At 38.8% G+C, this 25,191-nt stretch overlaps 1 protein-coding gene across 20 annotated transcripts in view; it reads left to right on the top strand.

Annotated features, from left to right (window-relative positions):
* BPTF (bromodomain PHD finger transcription factor) overlaps positions 1–25,191 on the top strand; it is a 147,988-nt gene that overhangs the window by 67,741 nt on the left and 55,056 nt on the right. For 17 of the 20 annotated variants that reach the window (XM_043585034.1, XM_043585046.1, XM_043585042.1 and 14 more), the window contains 6 exons: positions 3,637–3,825; positions 9,019–9,206; positions 11,097–11,452; positions 11,927–12,058; positions 23,814–23,943; positions 24,693–24,831. In XM_043585034.1, coding sequence (XP_043440969.1) covers positions 3,637–3,825; positions 9,019–9,206; positions 11,097–11,452; positions 11,927–12,058; positions 23,814–23,943; positions 24,693–24,831 — 1,134 coding nt within the window. The remainder of the gene's footprint in view (positions 1–3,636; positions 3,826–9,018; positions 9,207–11,096; positions 11,453–11,926; positions 12,059–23,813; positions 23,944–24,692; positions 24,832–25,191) is intronic. The other 3 variants (XM_043585037.1, XM_043585033.1, XM_043585027.1) reach the window with 2 other exon arrangements.

Here is a 25,191-nt window from a genome sequence, read left to right as displayed (position 1 = left end):
AGAGAGAGAGAGAGAGAGAGAGAGAGACACTGTGGACAAGCGGGGGAAGGGCAGAGTGGGAGAGAGAATCCTAAGCAGGCTCCATGCTGAATGCAGAGTCGGACACAGGACTTGGTTTCACAACCGTGAGATCATGACCTGACCCAAAATTAGGAGTCAGATGCTCAACTGACTGAGCCTCCCAGGTGCCCCATTACATATGGTTTTACATCTCTTGAGTCTCTTAGTCTAGAGTACTCTGTTTCCCCCAATTTTTTTTTTATGCTGTTGACTTGTTGAAGAATACTAGTGTAATCCTGCTATGGGTATCCTGCATTTGGAATTTGTCTGTTTCCTTCTTCTTAGTGTTCTTTAATTTATTCTAAAAGCTTGATTACATTCATTGTTAACTGTTTTTGGCAAGAATATTCCATAAGCTATGTGCTCTGGGTACTTCATACCATATAGCATCAAAAGGCTCATGATATGATGTCTGTTTGTTTTGCCTTTATAAATGGTGAAATTGATCAGTGAGTTCAGGTAGTGACATTATAAAATTTCCTGTTAACCTCTCATTCATTCATGGTCATTTCAGAGATAGTTATCTATTTGGAGATTATAATACATTGATTTTTGTTTTTTCTATTTTTTTTTAAACTGAAATTCTGTGGAGAATTTTCCCTCATTAACCAAGGCTGTGTGAATACCTTGAACTGTAGTCAGAGCAGGAATAAATGCTTAAATTATTTCTCTTTAATTTTAATTTTCAGAGTCAGGAGTTGGTATAACAGTTACCTTCAGTGGTGAGTCATGAGTTACGGACTTTTACACAGGGCATGGCTTTCTCATTTTAAGAATCTGTTTGAGATCCTGGACCTTCATATACTCAGTTTCTTTCATTCAGTTGTAGTTATTTATTTTGCTTATATTGACCACAGTCCCCTTCGTGTTGGCTTTTGAGTCCTTTTTCCATAACCCTGGTAACCTTAGATAGCGTCTCCACTTTTTGGCAGAATAAGACGTGTGGGGCTTCCCTTATGTATTTCTTACACCAGTCCTGGAATTAGTCATTCCTCCAAGAAGCCCTGGTTCCTTTTAGTGGGGAATGATATTTAGAGACCACAATCTGGACCCAGAGTATTACTGCTTTGGGCTGTCACTGCCTCTAGGCCTTTTTGGTGGGTGGTGTTAGCAAATAAGTATTTTTGAAAAGACAAAGACAAAGACCATCAATTCATATTGACATTTCAATTCAGATTGAGGATTTCATACTTAGTTTTGGTGTTTTTTTCTTTTTTGTGTTTGTTTTTGTTTTTAAACTTGCATCACTTCTCTCACACTGAAAGCCTTATTAGCTCTTAACGGAGTAGTAACTTACATTTTTGCTTTATTCTCATACAGATGTCCATTAATAATAATGTTATTAATATTAATACCATGGTATACATTAATAAGAAATGATTTTGTGGGCGCCTGGGTGGCTCAGTCTGTTTAAGTGTTTGACTCTTGGTTTTGGCTCAGGTCATGATCTCATGGTTCATGGGTTCGAGCCCCATGTTGGGCTCTGTGCTGACAGAGGGATTCTCTTTCCCTCTCTCTCTGCCCCTCCCCAGCTTATGCACACGTGTGCACTCTCAAATAAATTAAAAAAAAAAAGGAAATTATTTTGTATATCATAGCCATTTTGTAATAACAATATTACTGTTGACAGTAAGACCACTGAATAGCATTTCAGATTTTTTTTGTAGCTCTCTATTCATCCTTATGCTGTATTTCCATTAAGGACGTATAGTCAAAGTACTGTGTTTCAAAGTCACTTAAAATAATTTTTATTTTATGGTTATGTCAACAACTTGATATACAATTAGGTTTATTTCAGTTTTCAATTTTTAGGGATTGCATTTCTAACTTTAATTTAAAAAAAATGTAAAACAGTTACATGATTCCAAAATCAAGCTGTGTAACTGTGTATATTCCCTCTCTAGGTAATCATTTCCTTTCCTTCCCTCTTAGGTAGTCATTTTTATTAATTTTTGGTTATTTTTCCAGCGTTTTAAAAATTTTTATAAGTAAAGGCAAAAATCTGTCCTTAAACTTGTATTTTTCTCCCCTTCTTACACAGAAGTTGGCATACTATAAGTACTATTTCACACTTCGCTTTTTTTTTTTTTTAATTTTTTTTTTTCAACGTTTATTTATTTTGGGGACAGAGAGATACAGAGCATGAACGGGGGAGGGGCAGAGAGAGAGGGAGACACAGAATCGGAAACAGGCTCCAGGCTCCGAGCCATCAGCCCAGAGCCCGACGCGGGGGCTTGAACTCAAGGACCGCGAGATTGTGACCTGGCTGAAGTCGGACGCTTAACCGACTGCGCCACCCAGGCGCCCCAACACACTTCGCTTTCTTACATTTAACCATTCATATGTGGATATCGTGATTTCCCTAGTCCTGTTATGGTGCATGATATTTCATGTGTGTGTCACCTTTTTTTCAACCAGTGCCCCATTGATGGACATTGTGTCTCTGGTCTTTCGCCATTATAAATAATGCTGGAATGAGTAGCTCTGTAAATAAGTAATTTAGTATTTTTTTGCCAGCGTATTTCGGGATAGATTTCTAGACATGGGATTGGTAGGTTACGAGTGAGTGCACGTGTAGATATTGTCAGTTCCTTTTTATGCGCTTTGCCCCATTTTTCACTCTCACAGTGTTGTGTGTGGGAGTGCCTGTTAGCAAACTGCCTCTTCACCTGAATGTATTGTGAGACTTGGAATTTTGCCAGTCAGATAGCTGGGAAGCTCCGTATAGTTTTCCTTTGCATTTCTGTTAGTTTGAATTAAGTGACCATTTTTCCATATGTTTCAAGGCCATTTTTACTTCTTTTGTGACTGCTTATAGATTTTCTCATTTTCCTATCAGGTTGTTGGGATTCTTCTCTCAAAAAAAACTAGGAACTCATTATTCGTTAGAGATAGCCTTTGTGATATACGGCCAACCACTTTTTAATTTAGGGGATTGATTTTAAAAGTATCTTAGTGGCAAAATGAAATACAGAGGGAGGGAGGCTCTTAATTTCTGAACTACCATGGAAAGACCTAGGCTCTCCATTCATGGTAGCGTTCATTTTGATGATTCTTTTAGGAGCAGTACTCTTACTGCTAACTATTAAATTGGTCTTAAAATTTACAATGACTTAAGTGTTACCTTCTAGTTAATTTGGGAACACAGAATTCAAGCAGAAAATCTTAGAGATAAATAATCCTGTTTAATACTGTTCCTAATACTGTTTGACTACTTTTTGGAAAGAATATAAATTTCAGATTTTGAGGGATTATCTCAAAACCATTTCTACATTTTGTGGGATAATTCTATCACTTTATTCTTCTTCTTCAGCTCTGGGGTAACTGAAAGGCTGTCTGCCTTGTGCTAGAGACTAAGATGCTAAGAGGCTGAGTTAATAGACTGAAAGGCTTAAAAAACAACTCCTAGGGTGTTGCTTATAAATCTCAGACATTACATCCTTCCTACGTGAGCAGCTTTTCTTTTTGAAATCTAGCTTTATAATGCAAACCTAAAACAGCGAAATGTCTTTTCTGGCAAAGCAGTGGCTTTTCATGTGATTTCTAATCTAAAAATCAGATATTCTATTTTTCTAGAAGACCCTAACAAGACCTGTGACAGCAGTAACACTAGTGCTACCACTACCTCCATCCAGCCTAATCTGGAAAACAGTAACAGCAGCAGTGAACTAAATTCTTCCCAGAGCGAATCTGCTAAGGCAGCTGATGAGCCTGAAAATGGAGAAAGAGAGTCTCATACACCTGTCTCTATTCAAGAAGAGATAGGTAAGAATACGCTTCATCCATTCAAGCGAGCTTTTTCATTTTTTTAATTTTTAATTTTTTGAATAAAAGTTTGATGGGGTGGGAAGACCTAGATTTTCTTTGCCTTTTTTGCTTCTTTTTTTTTTTTTTTTTTTTTTTTTAAGCACGAATAGCACTTGCATTCATTGTCTTTATTTAAAAAAATGCAAAAGCACACAGGAAAAAATCTTTTTACTACCCCCTCCCCACAGGTAACCACTGTCAGCAGTTTGGTGTGTAACATTTTCTATTTTTTTCCACGTGGTTACATAATGTATGTGTGTTTACAAGAAGGTTTATTTTTATTTTATTTTATTTTTCGCAAAAATGGAATCATTTTGCATGTATGGTTCTGCATCTTGCTTTTTTTCCATGTAGGGGACCTTTTCATGATATAAATTGAGTTCGTTCATTTTTTTTTTTTTTTAACTGCTGCATGGTACTCCACAGTATGGATGAACAGTAATTTATTTACTATTTCTCTATTAGTGGACATTGAGTCTGTTAACAGTTTTTTTCTTGTTACAAATAGTGGTGCCTTTTTAAACATCCTTAGCATATATCTTTGTGTATTTATGTAAGTATTTCTGGCAGTATAGGAACAGTAAGTGAAATTGCTGGGTCAAATGGTAGGTACATTTTAAAAATAGTGATGACTGCTGCTTAATTGTACATTAAAAGGGATTTATACCAATAATTTACATAATAGGTTATTTCTTCATACATACGAAGAAGAATTCAACATCATCCACCGTTTACATTTTTGCTAATGGTGAAAAATATTTCATTTAAAAATTTGCATATCGTTGCTTACTAACATGGTTGAGTTTCTTTTTATGTGTTGGTTGGACTTTTAGTGAATTGCTGATTCCTATCTTTTGTTCGTTTTTTCCTGTTGAGTTTTGACAGTTTTTCTTAATGAGTTTTAGGAATGCTTTATGTATTATGGCTATTATCTTTGATTTTATGTATATACTTACATAGTCACTGCTTGCTTTTAACTCTTCCTGTTATCTTGTTATACAGATATTTTTATATAGTTAAATTTCTTTCTTTAAGTTTTCTCTGGATTTTGTGTTTTACTCAGGAAAACCCTACCCCAAGCATGCACATGTTTTGTAGTAATTTCACATAGTACTTCTGTAACTTTGTTTTTAATCCTGTATAATTTTGTGTATGGTATGAGATAGAGATCTGTTTTAATTAGAACTTCTTTTCAGTTGCAAGCTGCCAAACCAGCACAAAGTAGCTTCAGTGAAAAGGGAATGTAATTAGCTCATGTAATTGGGAAGTTCAGATACCTGGACCCCCAGGTATCAAAGCTTTTCTGTCTTCCTCTCTTTCTCTCCCACCTTTTGATCGGCATGTGTTTGTGTGTTAACTTCATTCTCTCCTGATGCAGACAGGCTTTTTCCAAGTGGCAGGGAAGATGGCACCAGCGGTTTGTATTCCTATCTTTCCAAGGTCTGTGACCCAAAGGCAAGGCCCCTACTCCTGCTCCAAATCAAAAGTCCTTGAGGAAGAAATTTGAGTGGCCTATCTTGGACATATTGTTCCCACTCCTGTGGCCAGGGCAGGCAAGGTATTATACTTGATGGCTCCAGCAAAAGTGTATGACTGGAGCGGGGTAGGAGTGGTTTTCCAAAGAAAGAGGGATGCTGCAAAGATAGGAAACAAGTACCCACAGCTCTACCCTTTGGTAGCTCGGCACAAACATATTTACTCAAATTTAAAACTGTCTCTGCTGAACACACTGTGAAGACCTCACCACAACTGAAGAGGTTTTCAAAAACTTCCCCAAAGTACATCTGGTAATTGTAACTTTATCTAGAACTTCTGGGTATTGTGTATTGTTTTTGATTTGGTCTGGGTGTAGCTTCTCTCAATCTCACAATCTGTGAGCCAGATTATGAATTTAAACTTTCTATGACACTTGCTATCCTGATAGTGGAAGGTATTCTCTGGTGAATCTGGCTGCCTTTGGTGTTTTGGAGGATGGCTGTGGATGAAATGTGAGAAGTACCTGGGAAGATCCCCCTTCCAGAGGCCAATCTGCTTTAGCAGCCTGGTTCTTGCTTTCCAGAATGGGTTGCTGGGGATTGCTGTAGGTTTAAATAATCATCTCTCTCAGCATGGCAGATGGGGAGTTTTTTCTGGCAGTAGCACTCCCTGGTAGATTGCCTGGGTTCCCAGCCTAGCACCTAATACCCAGAAACTCTGCTCAGGGTCTCTGAAGGTGTAGCCACCGTACTTGCTCTGTGGGTCTGCTCTTCAGACCAGATTCCCTAGCCTTCAGGTAAATAAAGTCTGCCTAGGCTTCTGCCTCCTGCCATCCTTAAACAAGGAGCTCCAGAGGCTGGCCTAAAGCCGCTCTGTACTCTGCCTCCAGGCTGCATGGAAGTGATTCACTCCTTTATAATGGGAGGAATGTGGCCTCTGGGTACGGGCTGTGAGACAGGCCTTGTTCCCTTTCTCTGCCACTTCAAGTCTTACCCCTAAGGATGAATTTTATACCTCCTTTCTCTTATTTGCATGCAATTTAGCAAGTGTCAGGGGTGCCTGGCTGGCTTAGTTGCAAGAGCTTGTGACTCTTGATCTTGGGGGTCAACTCTTTTTTTTTAATATTAATTTATTTTTGAGAGAGCTCAAGCTGGGGAAACGAAGCGGGCTCTTGTGCGGAAGCAGGCTGACAGCAGGCAGCCCAGTGTGGGGCTCGAACTCCCCTCACGAACCATGAGATCATGACGGGACCTGAGCCGAAGTCAAAGTCGGACAGAGTCAAAAGTCGGACGCTCAGCCGACTGAGCCACCCAGGTGCCCCTCGGGTCGACTCTTGATCTTTAGTTCCTTGAGTTTAGCTCCACATGGGGAGTAGAGATTACTTCAATAAATAAATAAACTTAAAAAAAAAAAAGGCACCTTAGCAAAGTGTCAAAGGATGGACTCTCAGGTTCTTAGTTGAAGGGCTTCTCTTAAAAAGCACTGTGCTTGCCCTTGCTGGTTTTAGGAAATTTAGCCTAGATCAGATGCTTTCTATGAAGTGTTTATTGTAGGGCCGTATTAATGGTCCCAGGAAATAGCTACTGTAGTTCAACATCTTGGTATGAACTTCAACATTGGTAGGCTCATGGTCTGAGACCCAAGAGAACATTGTTGATAGTCTGACCAACCGCTTTGATGTCACACATCGAAGGTTTCTGGCTTTTCAACCTGGGCCAGAAAAACACCTGATAATACCTGTACCCTTACCTTGATTTAGTTAGTGCCATATTTTGGGCTCAAACATTTTTAAATATTCTACTGGATTATTTAGAATTTATTGGTTGTAAGTGACAGAAATCCACCAGACTTGCTTACAATGAAAAGAGAATTTAATTGGCTGATGCTTCTGGGAAGTCTAGAGGGAGTGACAGACAGCCTCAGGTGCATTATTGAACCGTGGGAGCCAAACGAGGTTACCATGGGTCTTTCTCTTCCTCGTATCCACCCTCCCTCCCCAATAACTTACTGTCTCTTATTGTTGAAACTTTTTTCCATGTTGTGAGATAAAAGTAGACAACCCCTAATTTATACTCTTTCTGCTCACTAACACAAAAAACAAGACCAGGGTGCCTGGCTGGCTCAGTCAGAAGAGCATACAACTTTTGGTCTTGGGGTCGAGAGTTTGAGCCCCACATTGGGTGTAGAGATTGTTTATATACATACATACATACATACATACATACATGTTGGGTGTAGAGATTACATACATACATATATACACATTGGGTGTAGAGATTACATACATACGTACATAAAATAAAATAGAATTTTAAAAAAGCAAGAGGCTTTATCTGTCACCAGATTTTGAAAATTAGAGTAGTGGGCTGAATGGCTGGGGCCACATAGCCAGATCTGGACAGTCACTGTGGCCAGGCAGTGATATGCTCTCTTTGGCCAAGCTGGGTGACATTGTTTACCCAATATAGCAGGATAATTATTTTGTAGCCCTGGCTGAATAATATGACTGAAGTAGGGGAAAAGCATATCTCCAAAGGAAAGAAGGGGTGTTGGTCAGATAAAATTAAGAAATGCTTTCCTGAATTTTATATTTTCTAAAATAGTTTTCCCATTCTAATTTTTTTTCTACTCAAAATGCAATTTTTATAAAATATAGCAAGTTTTCTGTTTAATCTTTCATTTTCCAGTGCCACACAATTCTTAATTTAAAAAACTTTATAATTTTTTTTTTTTAACATTTATTTGTTTTTGAGAAGGAGAGAGCCAGGGAGTGAGCAGGGGACAGGCAAGGGGAGAGGGAGACACAGAATTGGAAGCGGGCTCCAGGCTCTGAGCCTGTCAGCACAGAGCCCGATGTGGGGCTCGAACTCATGGACCATGAGATCATGACTTGAGCCGAAGTCGGATGCTTAACCAACAGAGCCACCCAGGCGACCCAAATTTTAAAAAGTTTTAAATTGAAAAGAGAAATCTTGTTCAGCTATCTGGCCAGTGGAAATTGGATAGTGATGCAAAAGTTTTAAGAATGTAGAGAAATTCTCAGCCAAAGTGAGATTCATGGAAAAGCAGAAAATGTCCTTTGGCATAACAATCTGTCACTTAAAAAAAAAAATTAAGTTATTATGAAAATGTGAGAGGTCTTTATACCATTAAAAAAACCTGATTTAGTTGATTTTGCATGTATAATTACTTGTATACACAGATAACTATCTAGATTTCTTAGGTGAAAATTCACTTGGCATTTATGTTTATAAGCTTTAAACTATTATGTATTTAAACAATTTCAGTGGACATCTTTCTAAAATTAATTATACCATTTACTTTGTATACAAAATCCACATTGAATATATGAGGCAACATTTTATTAGTGTGCATTTTGAGTTATGATGTTTATAAATTTGTAGCAGCCCTTCATGTTTTCTAGTAGATGTGCTTTGATACAGATAACCTGGCATGTTTGAATTTTCTGTAAAATAATAAATGACAGTAAAGTTCTGACATACTTTCTTCTAAGCAAAACCCTTAAGAATGAATACATTTGCTTTGGCTATTCAAGGACTTTTTGTTTACTTTCTGGATCTTAGATGTGCATCAGGTATGAGTTTTGGATAAATCAGAAATTGCTATAACTTACTTACTCTTAGCATTTACTTTTGGCTTTTCGTTTGCTAACAGGTGATTTCAAATCAGAGAAGTCTAATGGAGAAATAAGTGAGTCTCCTGGAGCTGGAAGAGGGACATCTGGGTCAACTCGAATTATCACCAGATTACGGAATCCAGACAGCAAGCTGAGTCAGCTGAAGAGCCAACAGGTGGCTGCTGCAGCCCATGAAGCAAATAAATTATTTAAGGAGGGCAAAGAGGTATGTTTTTTCTGCTTAACACAAAAATCTCTGGAGTGTGAAATAATTTTATTTATCATGCCTTAAAAATAGGGATGGGAAGTTTGTAGACCTCCTTTTGAATTCTATTTGCTCTCCTTCCAAGAGTGTAGTGGGTAACCAGATTGAAAGTGGTTAGTTTCATCCTGTATTACAGTAAGTATAGTTGTGTACCCAAATTTCAGTTCATGCAGGGAAATGCTATAAATGGGTGGTATACTTTCTTTCTGTATGGCTACTTTTATTGTATATAATTCTAAAGAGATAGAGCCTTCTTTTACACATGTGGTAATGAGTACCCTGTTTGTGGGCTTTAGTAAAGAGTTAGAGATGACCTAATGCTCAGTGCTGGTTATAATAAATTTAGCTGAACCTGCAGCTAGTGGATGGGTCTCTGCTTGCCCCATGATAGTAGCAGAGTACGGTGCACAGAACAGCACAGCATCCTAGCTCTGATTATGAACAAAAAGACCGAAGCTAGGATTTAGTAATTAAAAAAAAATTTTTTTTAAGTAATCTCCATACTCAGTGTGGGGCTCGAACTCAAAACCTCAACTGAGCCCGCCAGGCACCCCAGCTAGGACTTAGTATTTGCCCCCCAGCTAGCCAGGGTGGCAGAATAATGCCACAATGTGTCTCCCACATTTAAGAATTATTTACAAGGTAGATATGCAAGAATATACAATATTCTTTTATAAACATTGTAGGAGTTGCTTTATTTTATTATTTTTTTTCTTTAATGGTCATTTTTGAGAGAGAGAAAGAGTGAGAGTCAGTCAGGGCACAAGTGGGGGAGGGGCAGAGAGAGAGGGAGACACAGAATCCAAAGAGGCTCCAGACTCCAAGCTGTCAGCACAGAGCCCGACACACGGGGTTCAACTCATGGCTTGACCTGAGCTGAAGTTGGATGCTTACACAACTGAGCCATCCAGGCGCCCCTATAGGAGTTGCTTTAAAGCAGCAGTTTTCAAGCTGGTTTTTCACTCTGACCCTTAGTATGACATTTTTCTTAGCAACCCAGGACTCCTATTCAATAGTTTCCTGAAAAAGGATTTTACCTAACTGTGTGTGATGCACTCTGGTGTTTTCTAGTCTACTCGAGTATATTATACTTTGTTTTTTATAAAGTTGAATATGATCCACTGTCGATTTCATGGTTCACTAAAGGATTGGGATCAACTGTTTGAAAACATGATTTTAAAGTATCTGTGGGCTCTTATGCTAAAGCTGGAATGATAAAAGGAACAGAAGAAAAGATATTTTTAGGAATATATCTTTTGGGGAATAGTACATGCCATGGTTTCCTTCTTCCCTAACCTGTGTTTTTTAGGCTGGAACTAACGATTGGTGAATGATATACACATGCAGTTTTGTGTGTGTATTTGAGATGCATGAAAATAATAATGTGTGACGTATAATAGAGATTCTCTTTGTGGGAAGATCTTGGTTGTTTAATTGTAAACAGTTAGCTTTAGCTTTTAATTTCGCTTATAAATTTCAGAAGTTCACGGGGCACCTGGGTGGCTTAGTCGGTTAAGCGTCTGACTCTTGATTTGGGCTCAGGTCATGATCTCACAGTTCGTGAGTCAAGCCCCAGGTTGGGCTGTGTGCTGACAGTGTGGAGCCTGCTTGGGATTCTCTGTCTCTTCTCTCTCTCTCTCTCTCTCTCTCTCTCTCTCTCTCTCTCTATCTCTCTGCCCCTCCCCTGTTTGTAGACTCTGTGTCTCTCTCAAAATAAATAAACGTAACATTTCAAAAGTTCAGTCATAAGGTATACCTTATTTGGAATGATAAATTACAAATCATTAAAAGACAGTTGATCAAGTTTACATATTTGATATGAATAATGAGTCTCTTTATCTTCTTGGTCAGGTACTGGTAGTTAACTCTCAAGGAGAAATTTCACGGTTGAGCACCAAAAAGGAAGTGGTCATGAAAGGAAATATCAACAATTATTTTAAGTTGGGTCAAGAAGGGAAGTATCGAGTCTACCACAATCAGTACTCCACCAATTCATTTGCTTTGAATAAGCACCAGCACAGAGAAGATCATGATAAGAGAAGGCATCTTGCACATAAATTCTGTCTGACTCCAGCAGGAGAGTTCAAATGGAATGGTTCTGTCCATGGGTCCAAAGTTCTTACCATATCTACACTGAGGCTGACTATCACCCAACTGGAAAACAATATCCCTTCATCCTTTCTTCATCCAAATTGGGCTTCACACAGGTAAAGGACACTAAGGTTCATTTATTGCTGTGAATATACTAAATATTTCCGAAATGCTTATTGCAGGTGCTCACTTTAAACTTGTTACCAATAAATTGAATGCAGTCAGTTTAGGCAGCAAAACACTGAGGACATGAGGGATGTGAGTGTACTTCCAAGTTATTGAACCAGCGTTAGCATTTGGAAGATTTCTGGAAAGCAAAGTCTTTATCCCTGGAGTCAAGTGAAGGCAAGACAAAGTTCCAGAACAATGTAGAACATTTAAGGAGTTGAAAGACTAACTGACCTCTGGGATTCCTTCTAGTGTTCAAAATCTGTGACTCGGTGAGTTAGGAACTTCCAGTAGCAGTGTATTGATACTTGCTTGGCCTGGAAACATCTGCCGTATGAGGTGGAGTCATGAATCACAACTCTTGTGCTTTTAATTGAAGACCAACAAGTGAAAGAATTTTTTTTTCTCCTTCTGACATACAGGGCGAATTGGATCAAGGCAGTTCAGATGTGTAGCAAACCCAGAGAATTTGCATTGGCTTTAGCTATTTTGGAGTGTGCGGTTAAGCCTGTTGTGATGCTGCCAATATGGCGAGAATCTTTAGGACACACCAGGTAAGTGAGTTCTGAGCCTTGTACGTGGTGGGCCGCGCTCCCTTTTGGAATATTAGTCTCTTAATAATGGAAGTTTGTGTATTGAAAAGGCCATTTACATGTTACGTTTAACTCTTCTTGGCCTCGTTTTCCCTTCCATGAGATATGTAACATGAGTAAATATGTATTTTTTGTGATAAAGGACTGGATGAAGATGGAAAGAGATTAAAATACTTTTTAAAGTAAAAAGCATTTTTATTGAATAGAGTATTCACATTTAATATTCTAGAATGTTTCAGGTACTGTGCTAGGCATGTGATTTAGAGTTGAATGTCCAGAGATCATTCATCTCCTAAGTAGACCCAGAGCTGTGTGGCTTCAGCAGATACTTAAAAAAAACAGATAAATTTTGTGGCTTGATTCTACTTTTTAGCTCTAATGGATTTAACTTTAATTAGTCTTTAAAAAGTTATTATTACAGAACTACTATGAGCTTATGGTAAAAAAATGTCAATTACTATTCAAAGTGAAAAGAATCATTTTATGCCCCTCTACAGATCATATAACACTGTTATTTTGTTAATATACACAGATTTTGTGTTGCTTCCCACATCTGTGTTTTATTTTATGTTACAAAGTTTTATTGTTTTTCAATGGAAAGTATTTTAAGAAAAGTCGTTTACACCTGCTAAATTTTCATCTACTAAGGATTGCTCCAAGGTGTGTGTGTGTGTGTGTGTGTGTGTGTGTGTGTGTGTGTGTGTGTGTGTGTTTTCCTCACATAAATCTTATGGATACTTATTTTCTTTCTTTTCTCCCTCTTATTTTGAATGTAACTGCTGCTACTCATAGAGGCTTTCACAAATGGGATGGATTTAATTCTTCCTAGGATTAAAAAAAAGAGGGTTGAGTTCAGGTGCTACAGATGGTGCTCACTGGGAGAGGAGAGCTGAATGGGTGGCATACCTTTATTTTACTTCTTTTTAAGATTTTATTTATTTTTTTCACATTTTTATTGAAATTCTGGTCAGTTAATACCTTTTTTCTACTTCTTACTGATCTCTTTTATCACGCTAGAACAAGGAGAGTCCAAGGCTGTTGCTCCTTCTTCCATTTACCTCGAGACATGACCAAAACAGTTCTGCCCCAACTTTCTTCTGTTCAGCGGTCATCCGGAAGCTACTGGTGGTGGACTAAGCAGCCATGTCTCTGGTGACAGAGATCAGTGCTTTGCGAACTAGAGCTTAGCTAAATGTTGCTAAATAAACTCCAATACTCAAACGTAACTTAAAGTGACTAAATCCTACCTTTTATAAATTCATCTCTCAATTTTAAACATTCTAATGGAAGATGGAATTTGACTTTTTTTTTTTAAATCAAGGTATTTTTTTTTCTTCCTGGTTTGTCATTAGGACTAGTCTTCTAAACAGGTTACTTAAAGCTATAAAATTATATCATGAATTATATTTGTATTAGTATGACACACCTGGTCATATATATGAAGGAACTCTTTTTTTTTTTTTTTAATGTTTATTTTTGACAGAGAGTGTGAGTGGGGGAGGGGCAGAGAGAGAGGGAGACACAGGACCTGAAGTAGGTTCCAGGTTCTGAGCTGTCAGCACAGAGCCCAACGCGAGGCTCAAACTCATGAGCTGTTGAGATCATGACCTGAACTGAAGTCGGACGCTTAACCGATTGAGCCACCCAGGCGCCCCAAAAGAACTCTTTTTTAATATGATGAAGTGAGATAAAATAGAATGCTTTGAATTAAAAAAAAATTTTTTTTTCAATGTTTATTTTTTTTTTTTGAGAGAGAGAGAGACAGAGTGCAAGTTGGGGAGGGACAGAGAGAGAGGGAGACACAGAATCAGAGTCAGGCTCAGAATCTGAGCTGTTAGCACAGAACCCCATGCAGAACTCGAACTCACAAACTGCGAGATCATGACCTGAGCTGAAGTCGGACACTTAACCGACTGAGCCATCCAGGTGCCCTTAGAATACTCTGAATTTAAAAAAAATTAGACACCGAGATTCAGAAAAAATAGAAATTAGTAATAGGACTTTCACTTTCCTCGGTGCTCTCCTCAAAAACTTCCAGGTGACAGACCTCTAAGATTTGGCCCTAAAGAACAGTCTAGAAAGTCAACCAGATATTTTATTCTTAAAATGGTTGCTTATTGTGATAGTCAATAATAAAGCTTTGAGAGCCTTCTAAATATCTAACAGTTGCAGAGCATTTAAAAAATAATGATAAGTTATGATTTTTTTGAGAAAACTATAAAGTTTTTGTTGAAAAACAATACTAGAGATGAAAGCATACCTAGATAAATGGAAATATATCTCAGGTTCATGTATAGGAATACTCAGTGTCTTAATAATGTTAATTTTCCTCATGTTACTACATAAATTAATTTTGATAGCATTGATAATTATCATCGGGCTTTCTACTGAATTTGAGAAGGTGATTAAGAAATTTATATTGAGGGGCGCCTGAGTGGCTCATTCAGTTAAGTGTCCAACTCATGATCTCAAAGTTCATGAGTTTGAGCCCTGCATCAGGCTCTGCGCTGACAGCTGTAGAGCCTGCTTGGGATTCTCTGTCTCCCTCTCTCTGTCTTCCCCTCCCCACTCATGCACTGTCTCTTTCAAAATAAATAAACTTATTATTATTTTTTTTAAAGAAAGAAATTTATATGGACAAGGGCAGTAATAGAAAGGGTAAATTTGAAGGACAGGGTAGAAAGACTCGTCCTACCAGGTAACAAAACTTACTTGGTAGTAATGCTGTGGTGTAGATACAAAGAAATAGACTCGTGATACAGAGTAAACAATCCAAAAAGAGACCAGACCATATATGGAAATATAATAGATAGAGAGTAGCATTAAAAAGGGTGAATTCTTCAGTAACAAGTGTGATGAGGCAATTTGAGTTATCTACATAGAGGAAAATTGGATTTCATTTTTTGTATCCTACACATCCCATATCTTTATAGTCCCCTCCAGGCAGAGTAAATCCTAAATGGTGAAAAGCAAAGCTGCACGAAGAAAATACAAAAGATTCTCTTTATGATTTTGGAATGAAGACAGTTCCTCCTTCTCTCCTTTCTGGCTCCTCTACTTCCCTCTCTTCTTCCTTCCATCCCTTTTTCCTTTGCCTCTCTCCTATATTCTTTCCTTCTCCCTTTCTTCCATCCTCCCTTCCACACTTCATCCTTTTCTCTTACTCTCCATTGCTTTCTTTCCTTCCTGATTCATTCACTATGTCCCAAAATGTACCTAAGTGTGGGATTATTTCTTCCATTTATAAGCTGTTATCTATCAGGTAAGAATAAGTGTACCTTTATGTGTCTGTGTATCTGCAGTTACAAATGACTTTCTTTTTTCACGTTTAATATTTTGATACATACATAAGATTGTAATATATAAGCAATAATGGGTCATAATTAGAGGAACACCTGTGAATTCATCAACCAATTTACAAATAAGAACATTATCATTATTACATCTACTTTCTGTTTACATTACCCTGCCTCCTTCTAGAGATAACTGTAATTTTTTTTTAAGTTTTTTATTTATGTATTCTGAGAGAGAGAGAAAGAGAGACAGTGCAAGTTGGGAAGGAGCAGAGAGAGGGAGAGAGCATCCCAGCAGGCTCCACGCTACCGGTGCAGAGCCCAACACGGGGCTTGAACTCCGGAAACCACGAGATCATGACCTGAGCCAAAACTGAGAGTCAGATGCTTAACCGACTGAGACACCCAGGCACCCCTAGAGATAACCATAATTTATAAGTGTTTGTTATTCCCTTTTATTATGTAGTTTTATCACATATGTATAGATCAGTGAATGGTGGATTGTTTTCTGTTGTTTGAGTTTTGTAATAATAAATCATTCTAAAAAACTAAGCCATAGAAAGGTTAAAGGTACATTCATTTTTTTTGTACTATAATCAAAAGAGGGTTAGTATTCACAGTATATTCAAGAACTTCTACAGTTCAAAAAGAAAAAAACCAAACTACTTAGTAGGAAAAAAGGCTACAGATACAAACATAATTCACAGAAGAGGAGACACAAATAGTAAAAAATATGAAAACATATTTTACCTTCCTGGTAAGATGAGATAAATGCACATGAAAACTAGGGCCTGGGGCGCCTGGGTGGCTCAGTCGGTTGGGCGTCCGACTTTGGCTCAGGTCATGATCTCACGGTTCGTGGGTTCGAGCCCCGCGTCGAGCTCTGCGCTGACTGCTCAGAGCCTGGATCCTGCTTCGGATTCTGTGTCTCCCTCTCCCTCTGCCCCTTCCCCGCTCATGCTCTGTCTCTCTCTGTCTCTTGAAAATGAGTAAACGTTAAAAAAAATTAAAAAAAAAAAAGAAAAGAAAACTAGGGTCTGTTCTTTCACACCCATCAGATTGTTAAAAATTTAAAGAGTATTGGTAAATATGTGACATAAGTAGGAAGAGAATTGATACACTGTTGATAAAAGAGCAATTGTATACTGGTTACTGCAACCATTTTAGAGAATAATTTGGCAAAAACAAAGTTGAAAATGCAATTCTACTCCTAATTAAGTACGTCAGAGAGACCTTACATGTGTGTATGAGAAGACCTGTAGGAAGATGTTTCTGATAATATTTTGTAATGGTGAAATTTGGTAACAGTCCCTAAATGCCCATAATGAGGCACCTTCAAGTTATGATGTGGTTCTGTAATGGGCTATTATATACAGCAGTGAGGCCAGAGTAAGTGTCAATGAGACTGGCTCTCATGCATGTACAAGAGAGTGAAAACACTTCTTTTCTTAAAAAATACATGGAGTAGGATTCAATTTATGTAAAGTTTCAAAGCGTATATGCTGATATCATGTTAAAATATTATTTGGGGATACAGAGATTTATAGTAAAACTTTAAAGAAATGCAAGAGCTATATGCTTGAAACTTAAGAAATACACTTTTATTTTTTTATTTTTATTTTTTTCCCCAATATATGAAATTTATTGTCAAATTGGTTTCCATGCAACACCCAGTGCTCATCCCAAAAGGTGCCCTCCTCAATACCCATCCCCCACCCTCCCCTCCCTCCCACCCCCCATCAACCCTCAGTTTGTTCTCAGTTTTTTTTAAAAAAAATTTTTTTTTCTTCAACATTTTTTTATTTATTTTTGGGACAGAAAGAGACAGAGCATGAACGGGGGAGGGGCAGAGAGAAAGGGAGACACAGAATCGGAAACAGGCTCCAGGCTCCGAGCCATCAGCCCAGAGCCTGACGCGGGGCTCGAACTCACGGACCGCGAGATCGTGACCTGGCTGAAGTCGGATGCTTAACCGACTGCGCCACCCAGGCGCCCCTATTCTCAGTTTTTAAGAGTCTCTTATGCTTTGGCTCTCTCCCACTCTAACCTCTTTTTTTTTTTTTTTTAAGAAATACACTTTTAAATAAATAACAAATGGTCAAAGAAGAATCGTAATGGAAACTAGTAAACATTTTGAATTGAGAGTTTATGAGAATACTACATACATTGAAGTTGGTAGGCTGCAACCAAAGAGTACCTGGGGGAAATTGATAGCCTTCAATGTGTACGTTAGAAAGGAAAAACTCCAAATTAGTTCGCTAGGCATACATCTCAAGTCACCTCAAAGAAAGCAAATATTAAGAACTACTATTAAATATTTGATGAAATAGAAAATAAACATACCTTAGAGCCCATCTGATGAGATTATCGGGAAAGAAAAAACAAAGGGGAAAACACAAGTAACCAACATCTAGAATAGAAGAGAGGATATGCCAGGCAGTATTTCTGATTCTCTCTCACTGGCACTAGGGCTCTTAAACCCTCAGAGGGTCCACTAACATAGTGTTCAGGCCTCCTACATCTGTAGAAGAAGGGCTCACTGGGCTTCTAGTTTTGGGTAAAAGGATTGGAGAAGAGGGTCCAGAGAAAGAGGGAGAGAGAGAATCCCAAGCAGCCTTGGTGCTATTGGTGTGGAGCTCTATGTGGGGCTCAATCCCACGAGCTGTGAGATCATGACCTGAGCCAAAATCAAGAGTCAGATGCTTAACAGACTGAGCACCCAAGTGCCCCTCTTTTTAACTTTTCTTGAAGTATTTTTTTAAATTTTATTTATTATTTTTAAAAATTTACATCCAAATTAGCAGATAGTGTAACAATGATTTCAGGAGTAGATTCCTTAGTGTCCATTGCCCATTTAGCCCATCCCCCCTCCCACTACTCCCCCCCCCGCCACTACCCCTCCAGCAACCCTCAGTTTGTTCTCCATATTTATGAGTCTCTTCTGTTTTGTCCCCTTCCCTGTTTTTATATTATTTTTGTTTCCCTTCCCTTATGTTCATCTGTTTTGTCTCTTAAAGTCCTCATATGAGTGAAGTCGTATGATTTTTGTCTTTGACTGACTAATTTCACTTAGCATAATACCCTCCAGTTCCATCCACGTAGTTGCAAATGGCAATATTCCATTCTTTTTGACTGCTGAGTAATACTCCATTGTATATATATACCACATCTTCTTTATCCATTCATCCATCGATGGACATTTGGGCTCTTTCCATACTTTGGCTATTGTTGATAGTGCTGCTATAAACATGGGGGTGCCTGTGCCCCTTCGAAACAGCACACCTATATCCTGTGGATCAATGCCTAGTAGTGCAATTGCTGGGTCATAGGGTAGTTCTATTTTTAGTTTTTTGAGGAACCTCCATACTGTTTTCCGGAGTGGCTGCACCAGCTTGAATTCCCAAGTTTTCTTAAAAGTATTAACTGATGGAGTTTGTCAAGAGAAAACATACATATACATATACATATACATATACATATACATATACATATACATGTGTGTGTATATGTGTATGTATGTACATGTTGGCAGATGAAGGCATAATTATATGCAGTTGACCTAAGTAGACACTTAGAAACCCCAAGAAAATTGAAAAACTATCAGAAACAATCTGAAAACTAAAAAAGATGGCTGCCATATTGAACAATGCATTTTATGTGACAGTAACTATGTAGAAAATACTGTAGGAGTTCTGAGTGAAAATAACATTGTATGAACACATTTAATTTTGCTCCCTGCTTACCTCCATGAAAACTATGGCAAAGGGTTTTTTTTTTTTAAAGCATAAACCCATGGAGAAGAGAGGAACAATAGAGAATAAAGCACCAATAAAGCCATGGAAGCAGTAATCCAGGTAGACAAATGATAACCTACCAAAGAGGACCATATCCTAAGTCAATGGGGAGAGCTGAGAATTTTCCCAAGTTATACCACAGAATAATCAAATGGCACAGAAGCAGGAAGTCCATAGCAGTCCACTTTGGATCCGTACCTGCTTACAGCCCTACCAAATGACCCAGAGTGTGGTGAGCCCAGTGTCTTCCAGACCTTGCTCATGCCCTCACCCTCGGATTTCACCAGAAGAGGCTCTTGGAAGCTGTGACACAGAGACAGGTTTATTTTTTCCTGGGAACCTTCTTTTAATAGTAACAGCATTGCTCTTATGCTCATGCAGCTAGTTTTATTCTTGCTACTGAGTTTTCAAAAGCCAAACTTGCTACTGTTTGGGGTATACACATGGGTGGTAAAACTATAAAGAAAAGGGGATAATAACCCTAAAGTCAAGATAATGACTGCCTGGGAGTGGGACACACTAGCTTCAGATGTATTTGGTTTATTGATAAAGTTCTTAATCTGGTTACATTTTATATATATTTTTTAATTGTAATGAAAAGATCCCCATAACAACAAAACTCTCAGGGTGCCTGGGTGGCTCAGGCAGTTAAGCATCTGACTTCGGCTCAGGTCTTGATCTCGCGGCTTGTGGGTTCAAGCCCCGTGTCGGGCTCTGTGCTGACAGCCCAGAGCCTGGAGCCTGCTTCGGATTCTGTGTCTCCCTCTCTCTCTGCCCCTCCCCTGCTCATGCTTGTGTCTCTCTCTGTCTCAAAAAAATAAACATAAAAGAAAATTTAAAAAAAAAACAAACTCAAACAACTGGAATGAATTTAACAAGAAATATTTAGGATCACGTAAAGGAATCATTAAAACTTTATTAAAGATAGGAAGGAGGGGCGCCTGGGTGGCTCAGTCGGTTAAGCGTCCGACTTCAGCTCAGGTCATGATCTCACAGTCCGTGAGTTCGAGCCCCGCATCGGGCTCTGTGCTGACCGCTCGGAGCCTGGAGCCTGCTTCGGATTCTGTGTCTCCCTCTCTCTCTTCCCCTCCCCTGCTCATGCTCTGTCTCTCTCTGTCTCAAAAATAAATAAAAAACATTAAAAAAAAAAAAAAAGATAGAAAGGATACTCAGTAAATGAAAGATAAAGATATATCCTATGTTTAGATGTGTATATTACATTTTCTGAAACCGTGTATTGTGTTAATTATATTAATCTTCTAAAATTAATATTCATTTGCATTTTGAATAAGATTTTCCCTCCTTGAGGGGCACACAGGCTTGATCAAAATGATACTAATCTATCATCTAGGAAAATTAATTGCAAGAAAAGGGAAGTAGGTATGAGGAAGAAAGGAATAGATATTGGAACACTTGTTTTCAATGTTCATTATTTTGAGAGAGAGAAGGGGAGCGCGTGTTGGGGAGGGGCAGAGAGGCAGGGGGAGGGAGAGAGAAAGAATTCCGAGCAGGCTCCATGCGCTGTGTGAAGCTCAACTCAGAGCTTGATCTCAGGACCTGAGCCAAAATCAAGAGTCGGACGCTTAACCGATTGAGCCACTCAGGTGCCCCGATATTCGAACATTTTCGAAGCTACAATAAAAATAAGATTTTAGGGTAGTAGAGTAGAACAAAGAATCTAGAAATAGGCCTAAACACATGTGAGCATCTAGCAATGATAGCACTGCATGTCAGAGAAGGAAGCAGGACCTAGAAAATTTCAGCCTAGCTCCCTGCCTTGGCAAAAACATTCAGATAAACGGAGATTTTTTTAAAAAAACAATAACCAAAAAGCTTCAATAAGAAACCATGGATTAATTTATGTTTTTGTTGTGATACTTTCTTTTTAAACAGATATAAAACCCAGATGCCATAGAGGAAAAAAAGTGGATATATGTATTTAAAATTCTGAGTGGAAAGATAATATTATAATCAAACTCAAAAGATGACAAACTGAGGAAAAATATTTGCACCACAAATGGAAAGTTACCTTAAGTGACAAAGATCTTTTATAAGTGAGAAGGACTAATAGTCCAGTACAGACAAGACAAAGGATTTGAACAGGCATTTTGCAGAAAAATAAATACGAAAGGCCAGTAGACATTAACAAAATGTTTACTCTCTTGCAATTAAAGAAATGTAAATCAAAAGAGTGGGATATCGTTTCTCATCTCTCACTTGGGCTGATCATCTAGAAGTTTGTTACTAACTTGAGTGAAGGTATGGGAAAACACGGTGGCTTTGTCATTGATGGCAGCGTGAAATGTGCAATTCTGAAGAACAGTGTAGTTTTACTTGTCAGCATTTTAAGTTCAAGGACCTTTGGAGTTAGCTACCCCACCGCTGGGGAACACCGTGAGCACTCTCCAAGTTTACCAGGAAAGACGTAAAACATTGTTCATTATGGCTTTGTTTCTAGTAGCAAAGCAGGCAGGACATGACCCTGGGCACCACGTGGAGATTAGGAGTGGGAGGGAAGCTTGGTCCGTACTCTCGGTCAGGCTCTCAGTCGAACCATGGAGGTACAGAAGAGACGCCTGCCACCCCGTGTGCCTCCCCGTATGGACTGGCAGCTAGAGGCTACGCGCTGCCAGCCCGATGGGGCTTCTTCCTTTCTGGGGCCTCCGGGCTGCCAGCGGTAGCCCAGGTTTCTGCCCAACCAAATGGACTTGAATTCCTTCAGAGCTCACCGTTTTTGCTGCCGAAACCTAAAGATTGGCTTGGTGGCAGTGAGAGCAATAGAATTTACTCAGGAATAGCTAACATCACAGATTAGCTGTAATACTACCTCAGTGGCCTGGCGTCCTCAGCAAAATGGAGCCTTTATATTTGGTGATGAAAATGGACCTGTTTCCCATGTGAACACAAAAGCACAGGCTGAGCACCCAGCCCAGCTGTGAGCTCTCAGAGTGTCACTGCTCCCGTATCCTCCCCCCACAGTACTCTGTTCCTGGCCACTGTCAGCGAAGATAGTTCAGTTGCCATGTCAGACCTCAACTTGCAGAGATTTGAACGCTTAGCCCACAAAACCTCTGTTGAGAAACGCTACCTGAGCCTGGGTCAGTCACTCCTTCCTCTGGCAGGCTGAGGCTGCCAGGTTATCCACCATGCTGCGCCTACAGAGCTTGCCCTGCTCCCTGGTTCCACGAGTAGTGGCACACGGGTGGTATTTGAGTAAGTTAGTCTCCGGGGAGAACCTCCTCCCTTTCCTCTCCTTCCGTCAACTGGGAGAGAATGAAGAATGCTGTTCTAGGGTTGTGCGGCTGATAGGCATGAGCTCTCGGTATGCAGTAGCCTAGATTCTAGGGTCCTAGGTTCACAGGGGCACAAAGCTTTCTTGAAAGTGGAGCTCAGTAGGGAGTTTTGGTGGGGGGATGGAGATCAAAAGGATTAAATTCCCCTCTCGTATCTTATTAGCAGCTTGTCCCCCAGGTTGACAAAAGATCTCTATTTTTTTCCACAAAGTTATGCATGCAAGATTGGCTACATCTGGGTAGGGTGTAATAAAGCAGGTTTTCTACCACTAGAGGTCTCAGAGACAGGGTCCTCTCTTCATAGGTTTTGGTCAGTGTCCTTGTTTATGGGGAATATTCCCATTCACAAAAATGCAGTCTAGTTTTATTTATTTTGAGGGAGAGAGAGAGAGAGACACCACGTGAGTGGGGGAGGGGCAGATAGAGCATCCCCAAGCAGGCTCCATGCTACGAGCACAGACCCCAGTGCAGGGCTCGAACCCATGAAACCACAAGATCATGACCTGAGCCAAAACTATGAGTCAGACGTTCAACCGACTGAGCCACCCAGGCATCCCTCCAGTCTAATCATCTTAATGTAGAGCCTCACCACAGGCCTGCCTGTCTCCTTATTACTGGGTGCAATGGTATCCGTTTCCCACCCTGGAAAAAGAGTGTGGCCTATGCCCTATTCAGTGGCTGGTGGCCTCATCAATGTGGTCCTTCCTTCCTCTTACCCAAAAGCAGGAACCTTGTCAGCCCTTTTCTCTGTGGATGTAGAAAGCCTGAATTCTACATTAGTGTAAAGGCTTTAAACCCCCCAGTGCTAGGTAGAATTAGAAATACTAGTTGGTAGGTTTTTGGATTTTTTGGTCTTTTTTGAGGGAAGGAAATAATGTATTCTTTAATAGGGAACTGGTTTAATTATAGTATGTCCATGCAGTGGTGTATATTATGTAATTCTTTAAGAATATCCATATCTTCTGGTATATGGAAAGATCTTCTAATTCAATTATTCATTGATTAAAAACTGTGTAGTTGTGATTGTAATATATCTCTTTTGTGTAAATATATTGGTGTATATATATGTATTAGTAGTTGCAGGAATAAGCCATAAGTGAGTGTATTTCTTGTCGGAGGGCATATGGGAAGGATGGCATGGTTTTGCCTTTTTCTGCTGTTTCATTTTTCCGGTTACGGAATTGTTACTGATTTTTGTGAACTGGGGTTATCTGGGTTGTGGGATTATAGCTAACCATTCTTTGATTCTAACTTCCTGACTTGCAGTACTATATTTTTATCTTTTTAATGTATGTTTCAAAGTTAAATGCAGTTCTTTCTATTCATATCTTCTTAGGTTACACAGAATGACATCAATTGAAAGAGAAGAGAAGGAGAAAGTCAAGAAAAAAGAGAAAAAACAAGAAGAGGAAGAAACGATGCAACAAGCCACGTGGGTAAAATATACATTTCCAGTTAAACATCAGGTAATTTTTATTATAGTCTTTTAAAATCGTGTTAGCCATTTCTGAGGCTTGTATTCTGCAACTTTAGGTACTTAAATTTTGTTTTGCTTTTGGCACAGTCTTTTATTTAATATAGTTGGAACGAAGTAAGTCTTTCTGGCGATTTCTATAAGCAGAGGTTTGTCTCGGTAGAATGTAGGTGGGCTATTAGACTAATTGGTTGAAATTGTTCTAAAACTGTAAAACTTGTGTTACATTTTTCATATTAGAAAGGGGTCTCGTCAGCCCTGGCACAATGCAGGTTTGAATTGCATGGGTTCACTTACAAACAGGTTGTCTCGATAAATACAGTATAGTACCTGTAAGTGTATTTTTGTTCCTTGTGATTTTCTTAATAACATTTTCTTCTCTCTAGCTTACTCTGTTGTAAAGAATGTAGTATATAGTACATGTAAGATACAAAATATGTGTTAACTGACTGTGTTATTGGTAAGGCTTAGGTCAACGGTAGGTTGTTGGTGGTTAGTTTTGAGGGAGTTGCAAGTTATACGTGGATTTTTGACTGCGTGGGGGGTCAGCAAACCCCCATGTTGTTCAGGGTTCAGCTGTCTTCAGTTTTTTCATGAATGTGTGATTCCTGTTGAAAATAAAATTGATTGGTAAACTTATCTGCCTGACTGTGGATCTTGTTTGGTAAAAATGTATAAAACCACATATGTTTTATAAGCATCCTCATTCTTGTTTAATCAGAGTGTTTTCATTCACACCAGGTTTGGAAACAAAAAGGAGAGGAATACAGAGTTACGGGATATGGTGGTTGGAGCTGGATTAGTAAAACTCATGTGTATAGGTTTGTTCCTAAATTGCCAGGCAATACTAATGTGAATTACAGAAAGTCATTAGAAGGAAGTAAGTAATTGAAGTTATTTTTCCTGTATTAATGTTTCTGATTTGTACTGTTTCTTACAAAATGAGGTTTACTGACCGTATTTTAGATGAAAGTTTTCTCTGAAACTTTTAACAGAACATGGCAAAACTACCAATGTAGTTGGTATAAATTCTAAAATATTTTAAACCTTTATAAAATATTTAAACCTTTATTCTCAGGATCGTGATACTTAGGGTTTCAGTTAAAGAAAGAGGCTAGAGTAGGACTTGTTAATAAAAAAAAGAAAAAAAAGGTCTCAGCCACCTAGTTGTTTTTCTGAAATCTAAAATTCAGTATTACTTGACTTCCGAAGGAGCTACATATCTGGTAACCTCAGCATT

Source organism: Prionailurus bengalensis, chromosome E1 (assembly GCF_016509475.1).
Source record: "Prionailurus bengalensis isolate Pbe53 chromosome E1, Fcat_Pben_1.1_paternal_pri, whole genome shotgun sequence".
Lineage (NCBI taxonomy): Eukaryota > Metazoa > Chordata > Mammalia > Carnivora > Felidae > Prionailurus > Prionailurus bengalensis.
The sequence above is the reverse complement of the archived record's forward strand: the minus strand, read 5'-3'. Positions and strand labels throughout refer to the sequence as shown.